The following is a 16,453-nucleotide window of genomic DNA, read 5'->3' on the forward strand; positions in this document are numbered from 1 at the left end:
TAAATATATGAGTATTGGTGTTCCATATATATAAGTTTCTTTTGGTTAAAATATAGTCAAGGGAAACAGCATCTTCACTTACTTATAAAAGAAATGCACATCTGGTATTTGGCTTGTTGGAACTGGGAACATATCTTCTTTTATATTAATATTTTGCAATGTGGTTTCAACTGTGACTCCTAGATGACATTTAAAAAGAAACTATTAAGCAATATGGAAAATTAGTTTTATTTGGTCTCCGTAGATTTGAATAGAAAATAGCTTTAATGACTGTCATTTTACAATATTTACAGAAATGCTGTATTATATTAATGCATTCATGGTAAAAACAAGAAATTTTCCAAAGTCTCCAGAATGAAAGAGGAAAGATTCTACTCCCTAGTTTTGTAATTTTGCTTAAGTCTTTTCACTTCCCTGGGTCTTGTTGCCTGAATCTAATGCAAGCAGTAATTCGATAATCTACAAAGTTCGTTTCAGTTCTCTAACATCTCAAAAGCCTATTAAAATTTTCATTCTCCAGTGAATTTTATCGAATGAGTTAGGCTACTTTGCTAATACAGCTTTTTACTCATATTCAATACAGACATATTTGACAAAGTAAAAAATTTTGTGCCCTAATAATTTCCAGAAAATAACTCTGAAATTTGCTTAATCTAGTAAGCAGAAAACTAAGGCTTTTTTCCCCTGCCTCTTGTAAGCAAAATAACAGAGCCAAAACACAATAAGAGCAAACTTTGCTTCAGAGTTCCCACTCTGAGCAACCCCCACCCCCAGTAACTGACCTTGGTGCTGAAAGTCAATGCTAAATTCCTCTGGAGTCTATACTATAAGCAATGTTCTCAAATCTGGCCACACATCCGAATCACCTATGAAGCTTGTTAAAACCACAGATTCCTAACCCCCACTGTAGAGATAATAATAAATTTGATCCCTAAGAATCACCCAATAGAGAGCTAGATTCTTCTTGAAACTTACCTATGGCCTCCAGGACTACAGAGACAAAAAGGGAACATGAGGAATGAAACTCAGCACCCTCACCTTTGCTGTTTGTCACCTGCTTCCTTTTGGTATGAGAAAAGGTGATGGAAACTGGTGGCATATAAATAATTTAGGTGTAGTTGTGTTTGTTTACTATTCCTATTTTGTTTTTAGTTTTGATTTTTAAAATTGGTTTGCCTCTTAAACTTCTAGAAAGTCTGATGACAGGCATAGACCCTCAGAAAATGTCATACTCATATATGAATTAATACATAAATGCAGAAGCTTCTCAGAGACTAATCAATAGTCCCCACTAGTAGGAGCTTTTCAACCATCTTACAAAGTGACAATTTAAAATTACCTGTGGGGGCCTTAATCATCTATAGCAAACACCAATACAATGACAAGTTATCCATAGCATAATTTAAGAATAAATGTATGCATGCATATATGAACCAAAGGAAGCTTACCTAAGAATGTATCTGCCAGAATGATGGATTGTGATGATAAGGCTGCTCGGAAACCCTTACTTTCAGAAGGAATAATTGTTGACTGGCATACAAATGCCCCTACCAAATTTGTGTAATCATCTGACCCTGCCACTATTTCTTTTACTGTAAAGTCTGTTATATTGTTGGTACAGAGAGCCATCTTCTTCCCCTAGGAAAATAAAGTCATAAAAGAAAGGTTTTATTGGATGTCAATCTCTAAACTTAATCTTGACTAGCTAGTGACCCTAGAAGAGCAGTGGCTCTCTCCTCACTGCAAGGATTCTGATTTAGTTGATCTGGTATGAGGCCTAGCCACCCATCAGTACTTTTTAAAACCTCTCAAGGAAAGTCCAATATTCAACCAAACTTCAGAGTCTGCAGTTATAACAAATACAGTAATTCAAGACTATACTGCTCTTCCCACTACAAGCATCATTTGTGATAAATGAAAGTCATCAAACTTAAGAAAATAAAAGTAATCTATGAAATGTTCAATTCATAGAGTAACAATGCATGCAAAAAGACCAGAAAACTGCTGATGAAAGCTTCAATGCCAAAGAAAAAGAGTTGGTCTTCCTTTTCCTTTATGACCCTATGTGTGGCAGAAAGGTAACGTGAAGGCTAAAGAAGAAAGCACAAAAGTCGTACTGCAGCAAAATTCTAGAATAACACCTGCATTCTAAATAATTGGTCACTACAAGTGTCTTTATTCACCTACTGTTAGTTTCAATGATGTGTATCTGTTCAACTGTATAACAAGTTAAAGGGAATAGAGAGATTAGCTTTTTTAATAATTTTGAAAATAATTGGAAGATATAACTTATAAAAAATGGAAAAATTGTTTAAATATAATATGTTTAAATACACTATAGTCCTACTGCAAAAGACTATAGCTTGCTCCATAATTTCTACAAAGTAAATGTAAAAATAATATAGGAAAACTATTTCATTGGTGTTAGATATAGAGTGTACACAGATGTGTAAAAAGAAAAGTATAAAAGTTTATCTTTCTTAATGCAGCTAGCAGACCTAACCTATAAATTTTTCTCCTGCTACCAGGCCTTCTGACAATAGGCCTTCTCACCAGTATATTTTACTAGGCTTAAATTAAAATGTTGAAGCCAATAAAAAATAATGAAAAAGAGCAGAGAAAAGGTACTGGGGAAAGAAAAAGGAAAATAGTGGAAGCTAAAAGGAAAGAAACAAGAATAAAAAGGAAGGAAAGAGATAGAAGCTAGAGGGGAAGAGAAGAGAAGGTGGAAAAAGAGGTAGTGCTAATGTACAATAAGATTGTGATAGAAGTATGGTAGACAATGGAATTAATCTTATTCACTGCTTCCCACAGTATCTGGCACATAAGAGGTATTTAATTTATATTTATTGAGTGAACTGAGTAACCAATCTAGTGAGTGTCTTGGATCACCCCAGGTAAAATCAAAACAGGACAACTGTCATACTATGTAAAATTTTATGGATCTTTTTGTTTGAAAACTTCTGTGGTCATCAGATCTCTTTTTGTTTCCTTTGTTCAAAGCTTTGCACAGTATCTCATAATGAAGACAATTGAAAATATAGGAGTTAATATGGGAAGTGACATGGAGGAAATGCCTTATTTTGTTCCTACTCTGTAGGTACATACCTATACATACTACCCAACCCTAACCTCATATGTCCACTAAAATATGGGGCATCATGGTCCTGTAACCTCTCCCCATTGCCAATATCAATTAAGATTCCTCTTCTTCTCACAGCAAATAAAATCCCATTTGTATGATTTAAGCCTACCTTATCAACTGATATTTGGCCCTGCATGTCTCCTTTTTATTTTGGACAAACTTCCTCTTGAAAGTCTTTTTCTTCTTAAAACACAAAACTGACAACATAAACAACAGTAAAACTTTCTCAAATAACTTCCTGCCTAAAGAGGTAAGATTGACAACCCTGACCCATTTTTATGAAAACAAAACATCCTCAAAGCACTTACACCATAGCTCCAAGCTTCAGGTTTCAACTGACTGCAGAAGTGATTTGATACACGGAGAACCAGACAAGGTTGCCCCTAGTGGAGAAATCTGCCAATATTCTAGGCGGCAACAGAGGATCTAAGCAATCAAACCTCAGTTTCTGACACTTGGTTGATATCCATAGAGAATTTATTGGTCCATTAACACAGAAAATATCAACTTGATCGGAGCTGAAATATAGGTCCATCTCACCTTGACAGCCAGAACTCACCTCATGCCCACATAAACTGATATTGAAGAAATGGAAGTATTTTGTTCCTTTGGAGGTGAAGCTGGGGCCATTCATTAATGAGCCCACACTGCTGAGGTTGCTAAAGTCATAGTGCAAACTCTGATTTTCTTTTTCATGGTAGAAAAAGCAGTCACTATAGCAAACCGAATGGTCCTTTGATTAAAGATAAAGAAACAATATAGCAGGAAAGAAAATATTAGCTGCTACTAAAACGTGTTTGAAAAAAGTTCTAGGTGTAAAAACTATTCCAGTAATTTAGTCTTAGCTATAATATACTTTACCATACTAATATAAAGAATTTCTAAACTCTAACTAGATTTTTCTAAACAAAGTTCAGAAAATTCAGAATCTTTTAAAGACAGAGTAAAGTTATCCTCAAGTTTGTTCCTTGTAGAAAGGTATTTTAAGAAATAGCCAAAATTCTGTTACGTAAATTTAAACAGACAGTGAAACTGCTTTGTCCTTCACTCATAATATGGCATCAATCTTTGCCATTCAAAATTATAAGAAACACTAGCTGTTCCCAGATGACTGCTATAGCCAGCCTATAGATAGGTAGTTTATTTGCTGTACCTAAACAATACACAAGAAATCAGTTTTAATATTTTGGAAAAGCATTCTTATTTAGGAGCTTTTAATATTTTATGTCACCAGTAACTAGTACTTTCATAGCATACAGTAAGTGTTTAATAAACGCAAGAAGGGAGAAAACAGAAATGGTAAGTAGAAAGTCTTATTTCAGAATAAATAGCAACCTCATAGCTCCCAGAGAAACATTAAGGAGAACCCTTGAATTTCTCTATTAAAATGTGCTTTCATGGGGATACCTGAAATGCAGACCCACTTACCTGATTGTTTTTACTCCCAGGCCCACATGGAATACAAGCCTCTTTGCCATAGACCTGATGTATGGACAGGTAGGTGTCAGGTGGACATTCCTTGCACTGGTTGGTTTCTTTCTCAATGTAGTGGCCTGGAGGGCAGGGGACACACGATGAACCCGACTGTTCAGAACCGAGGGCACAGGCACGGCATGAGGACGCCACCCCATCAACTGCATTAGTGGCTGTGATAGAATAAATCTTCACCATGTCATTGATGAACCGTCTATTCTAAAAAAAAGAGCATAAAGTAATGACTTCTGCCTTGGGGCTTAGTTGTACAACCAGATTATGTCTTATGTTGATATCATCAAAATAACTAAATAGAGTGTTGCAGCCTAATAGTTTGTAATTGACAATAGATTAATATCACTGCTATTTGGTTCTTCTTTTAAAAAATCTTAAATCTTGATACTAGAAACTAATTTCTGCAATAATATAGTTCCAGGAGTTTTGCCACAATTACTGTGAGATCTGTCACAATTAGTATAAATTAGGATGCAATTATAGACCTCATATCTAGAAGAACTAGTATAGGTTAAGAGAGGAACAGTTTTTATCTCCCATCATCATTTATTCACATCTTAGCCTAAATCAAATGATACAATAGGATGTTGAAAGTATGGCAGGGTAGAAATGCCTTGGAATGGGGATGAGAAAATCTTGGAAGACTAGGACCTCTAGTCACACACAAACATTAACTGTGTTAAATCAATGCAATCACACCATTTCATTGAGTCTTCCTTTCCTTCTCCAGTCCTTTCCTTAATCAACATACAGAAAAGATGTGGACTAGAGAGCAAAAACCTGGGTCTTATTATGTTTTTCCTCCTTGTAACACTGAGTCACTTTAAGGTCTGGTTTTAATTAAGCAGTTGGCGTCACTCTATCGGTAGAGCAGTGTTACTCCAGACTACTTAATGCTTTTTGTCTGGGACAAAGATAAATGGAAGGCAAGGAAAGATTCCACAGCATGTTCACGCCCCACAGGATGGTTATCTTAACCTTCATAAGGAATAACTGGAGTCAAGTACAATCTGGGGAATTTATTCCCCACTGAAAGCCTGAAGAGAAGAAAAGAAAATGCCATACATTGCCACCATAGCATTACGGCCACTTTTGAACAAGTGGTTTATCTTGTTCTCACCTTGGGAAGGTTACATCTATAGAGATCCACAAAATAAGTCCTGCTACTATTGAAACATATGGTACAATGGATATACTTAGGGGAGGAATAGGTCTATTCTGGCAGGGAAAATAAAAGAAAGGAAATGATTTTGTGTGTTAACTCAATGGTGGGTACATACACATTCTCCAGGCTGTAAAAGGAAATATTACTGTAACAAAAAAATAAAATGACACTAGTTAATGGCTCTTAAACATTAGATGACTCAGATGAAGATGAAGAAAGTTGCCCATCTTCACAAAGCCTCAGAAAGCTTTAAAAACAAGTTATTTTTAGAGAACTGCAAAATTAGATTTTTCTTCTCATACGTTTCCAAAAACTGTATTTGTTCAGAGTGAAGAACAATTCAAAGACAGGTTGTTATTTTATTCCATACATTCTTACTCTCAAAAAATAAAAAATTATCATTTTATACCACTGAATCTATAACCAGATTATTCATTCCATATTTTTTAAAAAGCAGTCCTTTCTTCCAAATTTGAGTTATCACTTTGTATGCATCTCCACAAGGGGGCATCATTAGTGTGTTTAAAATTTAAAAAAAAAAAGTGCTTGGAACTTACATCTTGACCCTGATTAGTTCTCTGGAATGCCCATGTAAATGTAAAAGTTGCATTCTTGAAGATGATATGGGTGTAAGCTTGTTTTTCTTTGGTTCCACCCCATGATTCTACCACATTCGTACTTTTTCTATTAATATCCTGAAACATAGTGGAAAAAATATATTCAAATAAAGCACAAACTCAACATTAATATACCTGTGTATATATTACAAATGAATTCATATTTAAAGTAAACCCATTACAGTTTATGACTATTTACAAACAGAGCATGTAATCCCAGAACTCTTAAAACTTGCCTTCAAGTCTGCACAGGCACCTCACTCAGTAATCACAATATATCAACCACATTGTTCATATAACCTGAAAGAAGTCTCAAATCATAATATGTTTAAGGGTTGGGTTTTTTTTTTTATTGTCTATTTTTGTTTCATGTGTGTGATCTGGCTTGGGATATATACTTAGAAGAAGAAACATAACTCCTCAAACTTCTTACAATAAACTTCTAAAATTATCATTGAATGGAAAGCCTTCAAATTTTTTATCTTTTTCCTTCAGAGATTCTGATAGGGAGCTCTTACATAGGAATTCCAAGTTCCCCTGAATTATACTTGCAAGTTCCAGGGTTACTTTATCCAAGTGCATGTTAAGCAGAATGTTATTTTATGTTCATGAAATCCTCTCTTGCTTATACTTGACTTCCAAAAGGTTTAATTTATATTTTATTTATTATTTATTTAACTAAATTCAAGATAATATTAAAATCACACAAATTTGTGATATTCCAACTGATATGCTGTCATTAACATGACTGGAAAGCAAATATTAATAAGTTGACCAGATAATGTAACACACATCTAATTTATATAAAAAGAAAACCAAGCCCAAACTCTGAATTTTCTAATTTTCCTGGCAGAAATCCTGATAGATCACTTAGGAATTTGGATGGGCTTCCATTAGTTATCTGGGATGCCGGCAATAAGGTTTCATGAGCTCAAGACAAGTCTCTGTTTTTCATCCTTTGATAATACAGGAATCAAACATGTGATAAAGTAACCAAATATGCTCTAAAGAGACACATCCTGAGTTCACACCACAGATAGGAATAACAGAAAATGCTCATCATGCATTATAGAAATCCTCGTGTAACCAAACAATGAAATCATCATTCCGAAAAAGCAGTTCATAATATATTGATGGTGCTTCATTAAACATCATTATGGGTTATAATAATTGAAATTTAATGCATTAGTGCACATAATACCACCTTACATTTGTGAAGCACTACATGATATTCAAAGCATTTTATATATTATTTAGTTTGAGATCTCCAAAACTCCTGTGAGAAGATCAAATCACACAAAGAGGAAAGAAAATGGTAGACTTTGCCAAAAGCTGAAAGCTCTAGGATTGATTCCTCAATACAAATATCATAAGATCCCTACTCTCAGGGATGCCTGGTCAAGTGGGAGAGACAAAAACATAAATAAGTTCACATAATTAAAGCAGGGATTTTTCAAAGGGTTTTAGAAGCACACTGGAGAGAGTGGCTAACTTGACTGAAAGGAGTAAGAGAGAGCTTCTGAGAAAAGGTGAAGTTTGAGCTGCTACTGAAGTATGATTGGAGTTCATCAGACAAAATAGCAAAAGGAAAAATGTCATTCTAGCTTAGAGTGTCAACACATAGGGAATGAAAAAGTACAGAGTGTTCCACTAATACCAACAAATTCAGGTGACTAAAGAAAGGTGAGTCATAAAAGCAGGTTTGGAAACAGAGGCTGGGGAAAGAAAGAGCCATAAAGACGCCATGTTACAGAATTTGAAGTGTATTCAGAGGCCGTTGGTTCTTAAACTCTAAAGTATTTCAGAACCACCCACAATACTTGCTAAAATACAGATTGCTGTGACCACAGAGTTTCTTATTCAGTAAGACTAAGCTGAGACCCAGAAATGTGCATTTCTAACAATTTCCAAGGGGACCCAGGTGGTGCTGGTCCAGGGGCCACACTTTAAGAATCACTGCTATAGGCCATAAAAAGCACCAAGGGAAGGGATAGCTTTGTTGTTCAAGCCTCTACTGTTGAATTTTGGGGTATCTTCTTTGTTTTGTTTTGTTTTTGAGACAGGGCCTGTTGCCCAGACTGCAGTGTAGTGGCATGATCATGTAGCTAGGATTAAAGCTCCCAAGTAGCTCAAAGTAGCTAGGATTAAAGGCATGCGCCATCGTGGCCAGCTAATTTTTTTTTTTTTTTTTTTTGGTAGAGATGGGGTTTTGCCATGTTGCCCAGGCTGCTCTCAAACACCTGGGCTCAAACAATCCACCCACCTCAGCTTCCCAAAGTGCTGGGATTACAGAATTGAGCCATCACGCCAGCCTCTACTGTTCCTTTTATGTTTAAGGATAATTTTAGTTGGGCGCGGTGACTCACACCTGTAATCCCAGCACTTTGGGAGGCCAAAATGGGCAGATGACCTGAGGTCAGGAGTTCAAGAACAGCCTGGCCAACATGGTGAAACCTCATCTCTACTAAAAATACAAAAATTAGCTAGATGTATGGGGCATGCCTGTAAATCCAGCTACTCAGAAGACAGGCAGGAGAATCACTTGAACTCAGGAGGCAGAGGTTGCAGTGAGCCGAGATCGCACCACTGCACTCCAGCCTGGGCAACAGAGTGAGACTTTGTCTCCAAAAAGAAAAAATAATCATTTTGACAGCAGTATAGGTGAAAGAGTAGAGATGAGAAGAACGTATAGGAGACTACTGAATAATCCTGTTAAGAGATAATATTAGTCTGCATTTCAGCAATGGCACTGAGTATGAGAAGAACAGACTAAAGAAATAAGGAGGCAGACTTGGGAGAATTGAAGACTTATGGGTTATTTGTGATATAGATGGCTGTACTGAAGATCATTCATGATCTTTTACTGCTACAAAGTGGATACTTTTTTTCAGAAACAAAGTCTGCCTTCATTTAAGCTATCAGTAATCACAAATAAATGTTTAAGTCTCCTCACATTTTACATATCACGGAGAAAACTGTTAATAAACTGTTAACTGGCTACTAAAAGGTCATTGGGGAAAAAAAACACAAAAACAAAGCAGGTCTGTGAAGTAACTATTTAATTGTAATGTTAAACTCTTAGCCAACAAACTTCTAAATCTCACATAAGGTCTTAGTAAATTTCATGGTGATACTTTCCTCAAGCTAAGAGTAGAGATTTGTATGACATCTAGAAAAGAAATGGGCAAAATTATGACATGAGCATAGTAGTCTTTTTCTAAATGCTCTCTTCTCAATGTTCTACATCTCCATTATTTTCTGCTCTTACTTATTAGTACAATGTTTTTTCTTTCCGGATGGTTCGAATAGCTGAATGGTTATCAGGGGAGAATTTTCATTCTGCTGGTGACGTTTTTATGAAGGAATTTTTTTTTTACCAGATTAATATTCCCTGGCCTCTATCAGTTACCCAAGCTCCCTCACTTAGTCTTTCCCATGAGGAATAAACACTTTATTTGTGGACTTCATTGCACAATTCTTAATTATTTCTTCAGATATTTGTTAATGTTTGTGAAAGGTGCTAAGAATAGCAAAAAAAAAAAAAGTAATTCTTATCCCAACTTGCCACAAATAAATTTACACTTGAAGGAGAATGCTAAGCTTAGAAATCTGCCTTTGAAAGCCGCCCGTCCACTTACCACCATGAAGTACAAAACACAGTCAGCTGAACAGAGGGTCTCAAAGACAAATGTTATTCTTCCTAGTTCAGAACCCGTGGCTCCAGTCATAGATGTTGGTGGTCTATTTGACAGATTAAAATGGCAACATTTATAGTATGTTCTAAATACAATTTAAAATAAAATTAAGCCACTATTTTTATTAAACTAAAAGCCATGCTCTTCTCTTCCTCTAATCTACCACTTTCCTCACCCACAACTCCTTCCTCACTTAATCCTACCTGTCCACACCCTTTGTAGACATTGAGTCCACATAACCATGGTAATATGCTTGAACCTCTTGCTGTAAATGATACCATCCATCCTAAAGGAAAAGACTCCTACTGGGTAATTTCAACACGGGGAACTAAAATGAAATGGGATTAAGAAATTTCTAACATACTATTTTACCAAGAGAACTGAGAAAAAATAGATAAATAAACCAAAAGATACTCCTGCAAACAACTTGGACTGACCTCTTCATTAAGCATCCAAGAATCAAAGTTATTGTAGCATTTGGACACACTATTGTTTAAATTTTTCAGCTTTATCTAAGTAATATATAACTAACTATATAATTATATATATATAATATATATAATTTATATATAAATTATATATATAATTTATATATAAATTATATATATAATTTATATATAAATTATATATATAATTTATATATAAATTATATATATAATTTATAGTTTCTCAATCACTAATTCTACAGATATTCTTCAATATAATACATTACCCTGTGACAGCTTATTATTTACTAAGTATTTTTGTAATATTAATATGTTCCATAAAGTAGCCCTACTTCTTTATTTCTGTGGGGAAACAGGTGTGAGGATTCTTACAGAAAAGAATTAGAATTGTTTTCCTTACTTAAATCCTGGGATATGCAAGTTTAAGATCAGGTAATCATTGTCAGAACCTCCAGCCCCACTCTGGATATGATCTCCAGCCACCTCCCAACCTAGAAGTAATAAAAGTCATTTTTATTAATAAAAATTCCATTAATGATTTCCAACAATCTGTTTAAATAAGGTAAAAATAAAAAGAAGCATTAGTGTTTCTGTTCAAAGTTAGAAATGCTACAAATGAATTCCCTATTTTTAATCACAGTTGCAAATTTCATGCCGAGGTAGATGTTCCAAGAGGAACCAAGCAATGCATTATTTTGAATAAAAGATACTTAATGGGATAACAACAGTTTTCTCAATGAAGCATGATTTGTATTTTAACTAAAACAGATGGTCTCTATCTACTCTAATATATTGAGATGAACAATCCTAGTCTTCAGGCAACCAATGTGCAATAGAAACTTCAAATTACTTAATAGAAAAGATTTGGGACCTGAGGTTCATTCTTACAGTTTGCTGTAATGTTGTTCCCTAATTTAACCCCTGTTCTGCATTCATTCACTTATTTATTCAACTAGCATTTACTGACTGCCAAGAACTATGATATGCACTGGGATAGGAAGGTAAGACAAAGTCCCCCTCACTGAGGAGTCTGTAGAACATGAGAGACAGACACAAACAACTGTGAACAGTATAGAGCTGTGCACAGAGAACCATTATGAGGTCTGTCTTCTGCAAAGTAACAATCAATATAAACTGAAATGGCCACAGTAAAATGAGGAAGAGAGAGGCCTCTCCAACATAACATCAAGCAAGGTTATTAATTAACGGCAATACCTCAGCATTGGCATTTCCATCTCTAAAAGAAAATATCAGTATCTGCCACTGCAAGAGGTAAAAGACAGAAATTAAGGAAGAGGCTGGTTCAGTGCTAGACTGACTTGGCGATTTTTGAAATGTTATAATCAACAATTTATACAGAGGTGATATGTTGACTATACATCAGTCAAGCTAGTCTTAAAAATAATATGTACTAATCTACATACTTATAAGACAGATGTCCATTGTTTGGCTATCTAATGTGGTTGAAAAGAGAGATAAGCAGGTATAGAATTCTAAGAGTTGAATAGCCATAAAGCAGTCTGACCCAGTGGGACAACAGGCCCTTGACTGCAGTATAAGCAATATGAGAGGCACTTAGGTTTAAAGAGACTGTAAACTTCCAATAGGGATAAAAAGCAGAAGGATATTCCCACATGGAGCAATTCTATACCAAGAAAGGGAGAACTTTATGAAATGTTTCTCTCAGAACAACTCCTAGTGTTCAGAAATGCCATGAGGAGGGATAGAATAGCAGGGAAGGGCAAAGAAAAGAAGGCAGTACAAGGATGGTAAAGAGAGCTAAGTTTGGAGGATTAATACCCCCGCAGGAGGAAACAAACATTTCCCATGTTTGAATGTCACTTGTTGAGAGTTCCCCAATGTCCTCCACTTTTTCCTCTGTCCTGAGAAACAGAGTGTCTTGACCCCTTTGAGACCTGGCCAGTGGCATGTCCTCTCCATTACCTGCAGGCTTGACGCCAAGCCAGGGCCTTGAACATTCCCAGGCACTGATAGAGGTGTTTAGGTTGTTGTCTAAAATACTGAAAGAAACTAGCCCCAGCCTTGAGCCAAACTCCTCAAACCCTCATCTCAACTCTACAACCCGACTCCCCTCATTCCAGACACACCTCAGTAGAACATTCCTTGTCTTACTGTCCATTGTGAGGTATGCTACAGGCCCCTCTGTAGGTAAATTCCCCTAATAAATGCTTTGGACTGATCACTGTGGTGTTCAGTGGTTCTTTTGTTGAAATCCCAACTGGCCCTGTCTCAGGACAGTTTAGGGAAGTTCCTTTTGAGAGCACCCCTGCCAGCCACTTTTGGAGCAACTCCAGCCACAGGTTTGGCTGAACAGAACACTTGTTATTATGCATTGACTATGTCCCTAAGAAAAGATATGTTGAAATCTCCACCACCAATACCCATAAATGGGACCTTATTTGGAAATAAAGACTATAGATATAATCAAATTAAGATGAGGTTATTAGGATGGGCCTTAATCCAAAATGACTGGTGTCCTTATGAGGGGAGGAAAATACGGTCACAGATGTAGACACACAGGGAGAGGATCATTTGAAGACACAGAGACACACAGACCCAGAGGGAGGACGGCCCTTTGAAGATGGAGGCAGAGACTAGAGTTAGGCTGTCACAAGTCAAGGAATTCCTGGGGCTACCAGAAGCTAGAAAAGGCAAGAAGGGGTATTCCCCTAAAGGCTTCAGAGAGAAAATAGCCCTGCCCACACCTTGATTTCAGACTTCTGGCCTCTAGAACTCTGAGAGAATACTTTTCTGTTGTTTGAAGCCACCCAGTTTGTGGCACTCTGTTGCAGGAGCCCTAAGAAATTAAACACTCATGATACCCTTAGCAGGAAAAACACCAAAGAAAATAAATAAAAGAATCTACTGCTCTGAACCCCCTGACTCAGAACTCCAGACTGCCAACGTGAGAGCAGAGCTGTATGTGGAAAGACACACACAGGGTAATGTACTGGACAAGAAATGCAGGAGGACAATGGCGTCAAAGGGAAACCAGATGACTAGTATCAAATCAATATAAGTGCCTTAAGGGATAGACCATTGCTATCCAATTGAGAAATATGTGAGCCACACCTGTGAGTTTAAATGTTCTAAGGACCACATTTTACAATGTAAAAAGAAAGAAGTGAAATTTTAATATATTTTATTTAACCCAATATACACAGAATATCATAATTTTGACATGTCATCAATATAAAAATTAAGATTTTTTTTTCATATCAACCAGGGCATATCAAAGTCAGTAGAAAACCTAGGAAATACTGCCTTTTACTGTGCCCTAGTTGTTATTTTTATCCATTCTCAAGCATAAAAACTATATGGAACAGTGTCAGCCAGAATGTTGATTTCAAAAACATTTACTTCTAACCTAACACCTAACAGCTATTATAATTTTTATACATTCCCTTCTAGTCTTTGTCCATCGGCACAGTTTAATAATGGTATACATAATTTTGTATTTTCTTTTTTCCATAAGAGTGAATCTCATATTTTCCATGTTTCTATGTATATTTTATATTTTAAGATTATTTTGTATTTAAAAATCATACTTATATTTATCATAAAAATTTTAAATTTTAAAGAAAAATTTAAAAGTTGAAACCTAAAATTACTTATAACTTCATTACCTAGAAAAAAACCACCATTAACATGCTGTGATGATTCTTTTCACTTTCAACGCATACATGTTTTTACATCACTGAGCTTTTATTATAGATAATTTTGTATCATGCTTTTATAAATTAACATTATTTCATAAGCACTTTTATAAATACTTCATAAACATGTTAATGACTGAAATAATATTTTATTATTCAGCTAAATATAATTTGCATAATTCACCAAATCGCTCCCACTACAGGACTTATCTACTGTTGATTACACATCCATTTTAACCATTTGGTTTGTTTTTACCTTTAAGTAACATAATATAAACTATAATAAACATATTTTTGTAAAGCTTTTCTGTATATTCAATATTTTTCTAAAAAGGAATACCAATAAAAGAGTTATTGAGTCAAATGAATATATTTTTAAATCAATATTGTGTTACTATTCTGATTTTGAAAGCAATGAGTGTCTATAAGGAATATTAAATACAGTAAACCAAATTTAAAAATAAAGTAATTCATATTTCACATAAACCTCCCATCTCCAAGGAATGGCCTTTTAACATTCTTTTTAGTATTTGTCTAGTGTATACTTTTAAAATATATAACTTAGATTTTACTATATAATCTATTTTCTGTTTTTCTTTCATTTAGCATGGTCTTCTGATTTTTCTAATCATCATTCTATGAAAAATATTACCCCTTTGAGGTAAATAGCAATTAGTTAATGGGCGCAAAAATACAGTTAAATACAAGAAATAAGATCTAGTGTTCAATATACAGTAGGGTGTAGTTAGTAATTTTTTGTGTTATTCAAAATAGCTAGAAGAATTAGAATGTCCCCAACATTAAAAAGATTGTTTGAGATGATAATATCCCATTACCCTTATTTGATCATTCCACATTTTAGAATATATCAAAATATCACATGTACCCCCAAAATATATAAAACTATCATGTATCATTAAAAAACCACTAAAAATCCTCTGCACATCTAATTTTAATAACTTAACAATGTTACATAGCTATATCATAATTTTATTTAACCATACCCCATTATTGAAAATTTAGTTTGTTTTCTCCTATTTTTCACTCTTATAAATAACTCTAAAATTAATATTTTTTGTGCATAATTTTTCTTTACATCACACTGTTTCCTTGGTATAATCCTCATAAGCGGTATTTTTGGCTTGGAGAATAGGAACCTTCTAAATTTCTGAAACTTTGCCAAATTGTTTTCTGTACAACTTGCACATAATGATTGCATAATATTTCATTCCATTAGGGTAATATAACTTTTGTAAACATTATCCTATTTTTGGATATTTCAATTATTTCAATTTTTGCTGTTATAGATAAAGCCCAACGAACATCTTCATGAATAAAAACTACTTGTCTCCAGCTTTGAATTCCTCTTAGGCAAATTTTAGCACATGAAGATTTGCTTCTACATACCTGTTCTGTAACTGTGTGAAAATCAGACCAAGACTACATGAATCTCAAAGCACTCCAAATCATACAGTCAAGTTGGGCAAAGCACACTTGCTTTAACTCCATGCCTTAGTGAGTGACTATCCCAGGGGACAGGCTGTCCCTGTGCCTCTCCATTTCACCCTCGTTCTTGTGAGTGCTGCTCCTCACAAGGTTGGCTACTGGACCAGCCAGTCACAAAATATACATCACCTTTTATCTTTGTAGTTTTTACATTACTGTTTGCCATTTCAATGCCACACACTAATACTGCAGAGATTTATACTTTTCATTTAATCATTGATCATTACTAAAAACTAAGCAAAATTTAAAAATAGACTCTCAGTAAATGAGTAAGCAAGTGGGTAAATCAAGTATTTCCAGAGTTTAAGCTATGAATAAGTCCTCTATAAGATCCAATTAAAGTTTCAGGTAATCTTTACTAGTAAGTGAATATATATACACACACACACACACACACACACACAAATGTATTAGTCCTTTTATGGAGTTATTCTATACCCTTGCCTTCCCAATCTTATTTTCCCAATAGGTCTTAATTTTCTCAATTTAAAATTCAATTATAGGACATTTTAGGAAAAAAAAAACCTTCAGGGTCAGGTAACAGCTATTATATCTTATTCTTCTTCTCTCTGAGGATTTTTTAAGTGGGATTATTGGTCAATAAAGAAGACTAGCTCATATTTAATATATATACTAAGGCTTTGTCTTTTCCTCTTTCACTCATCTGTTTAACATTATTCAAAAACCTATCATTTGTCAATCTCTGTGCTCATG

General features: G+C 34.9%; 1 protein-coding gene across 12 annotated transcripts in view; it reads right to left on the reverse strand.

The window, feature by feature from the left end:
- Positions 1-16,453, reverse strand: part of ELAPOR2 (endosome-lysosome associated apoptosis and autophagy regulator family member 2) — a 266,632-nt gene that overhangs the window by 115,143 nt on the left and 135,036 nt on the right. For all 12 annotated transcript variants that reach the window (XM_055114603.2, XM_034964351.3, XM_034964353.3 and 9 more), the window contains 7 exons: positions 10,957-11,047; positions 10,054-10,156; positions 6,356-6,493; positions 4,574-4,837; positions 3,705-3,878; positions 1,449-1,638; positions 83-179 (listed from right to left, as the gene is read on the reverse strand). In XM_055114603.2, the coding sequence (XP_054970578.1) occupies positions 83-179; positions 1,449-1,638; positions 3,705-3,878; positions 4,574-4,837; positions 6,356-6,493; positions 10,054-10,156; positions 10,957-11,047 (1,057 nt within the window). The remainder of the gene's footprint in view (positions 1-82; positions 180-1,448; positions 1,639-3,704; positions 3,879-4,573; positions 4,838-6,355; positions 6,494-10,053; positions 10,157-10,956; positions 11,048-16,453) is intronic.

Source organism: Pan paniscus, chromosome 6 (assembly GCF_029289425.2).
Source record: "Pan paniscus chromosome 6, NHGRI_mPanPan1-v2.0_pri, whole genome shotgun sequence".
Lineage (NCBI taxonomy): Eukaryota > Metazoa > Chordata > Mammalia > Primates > Hominidae > Pan > Pan paniscus.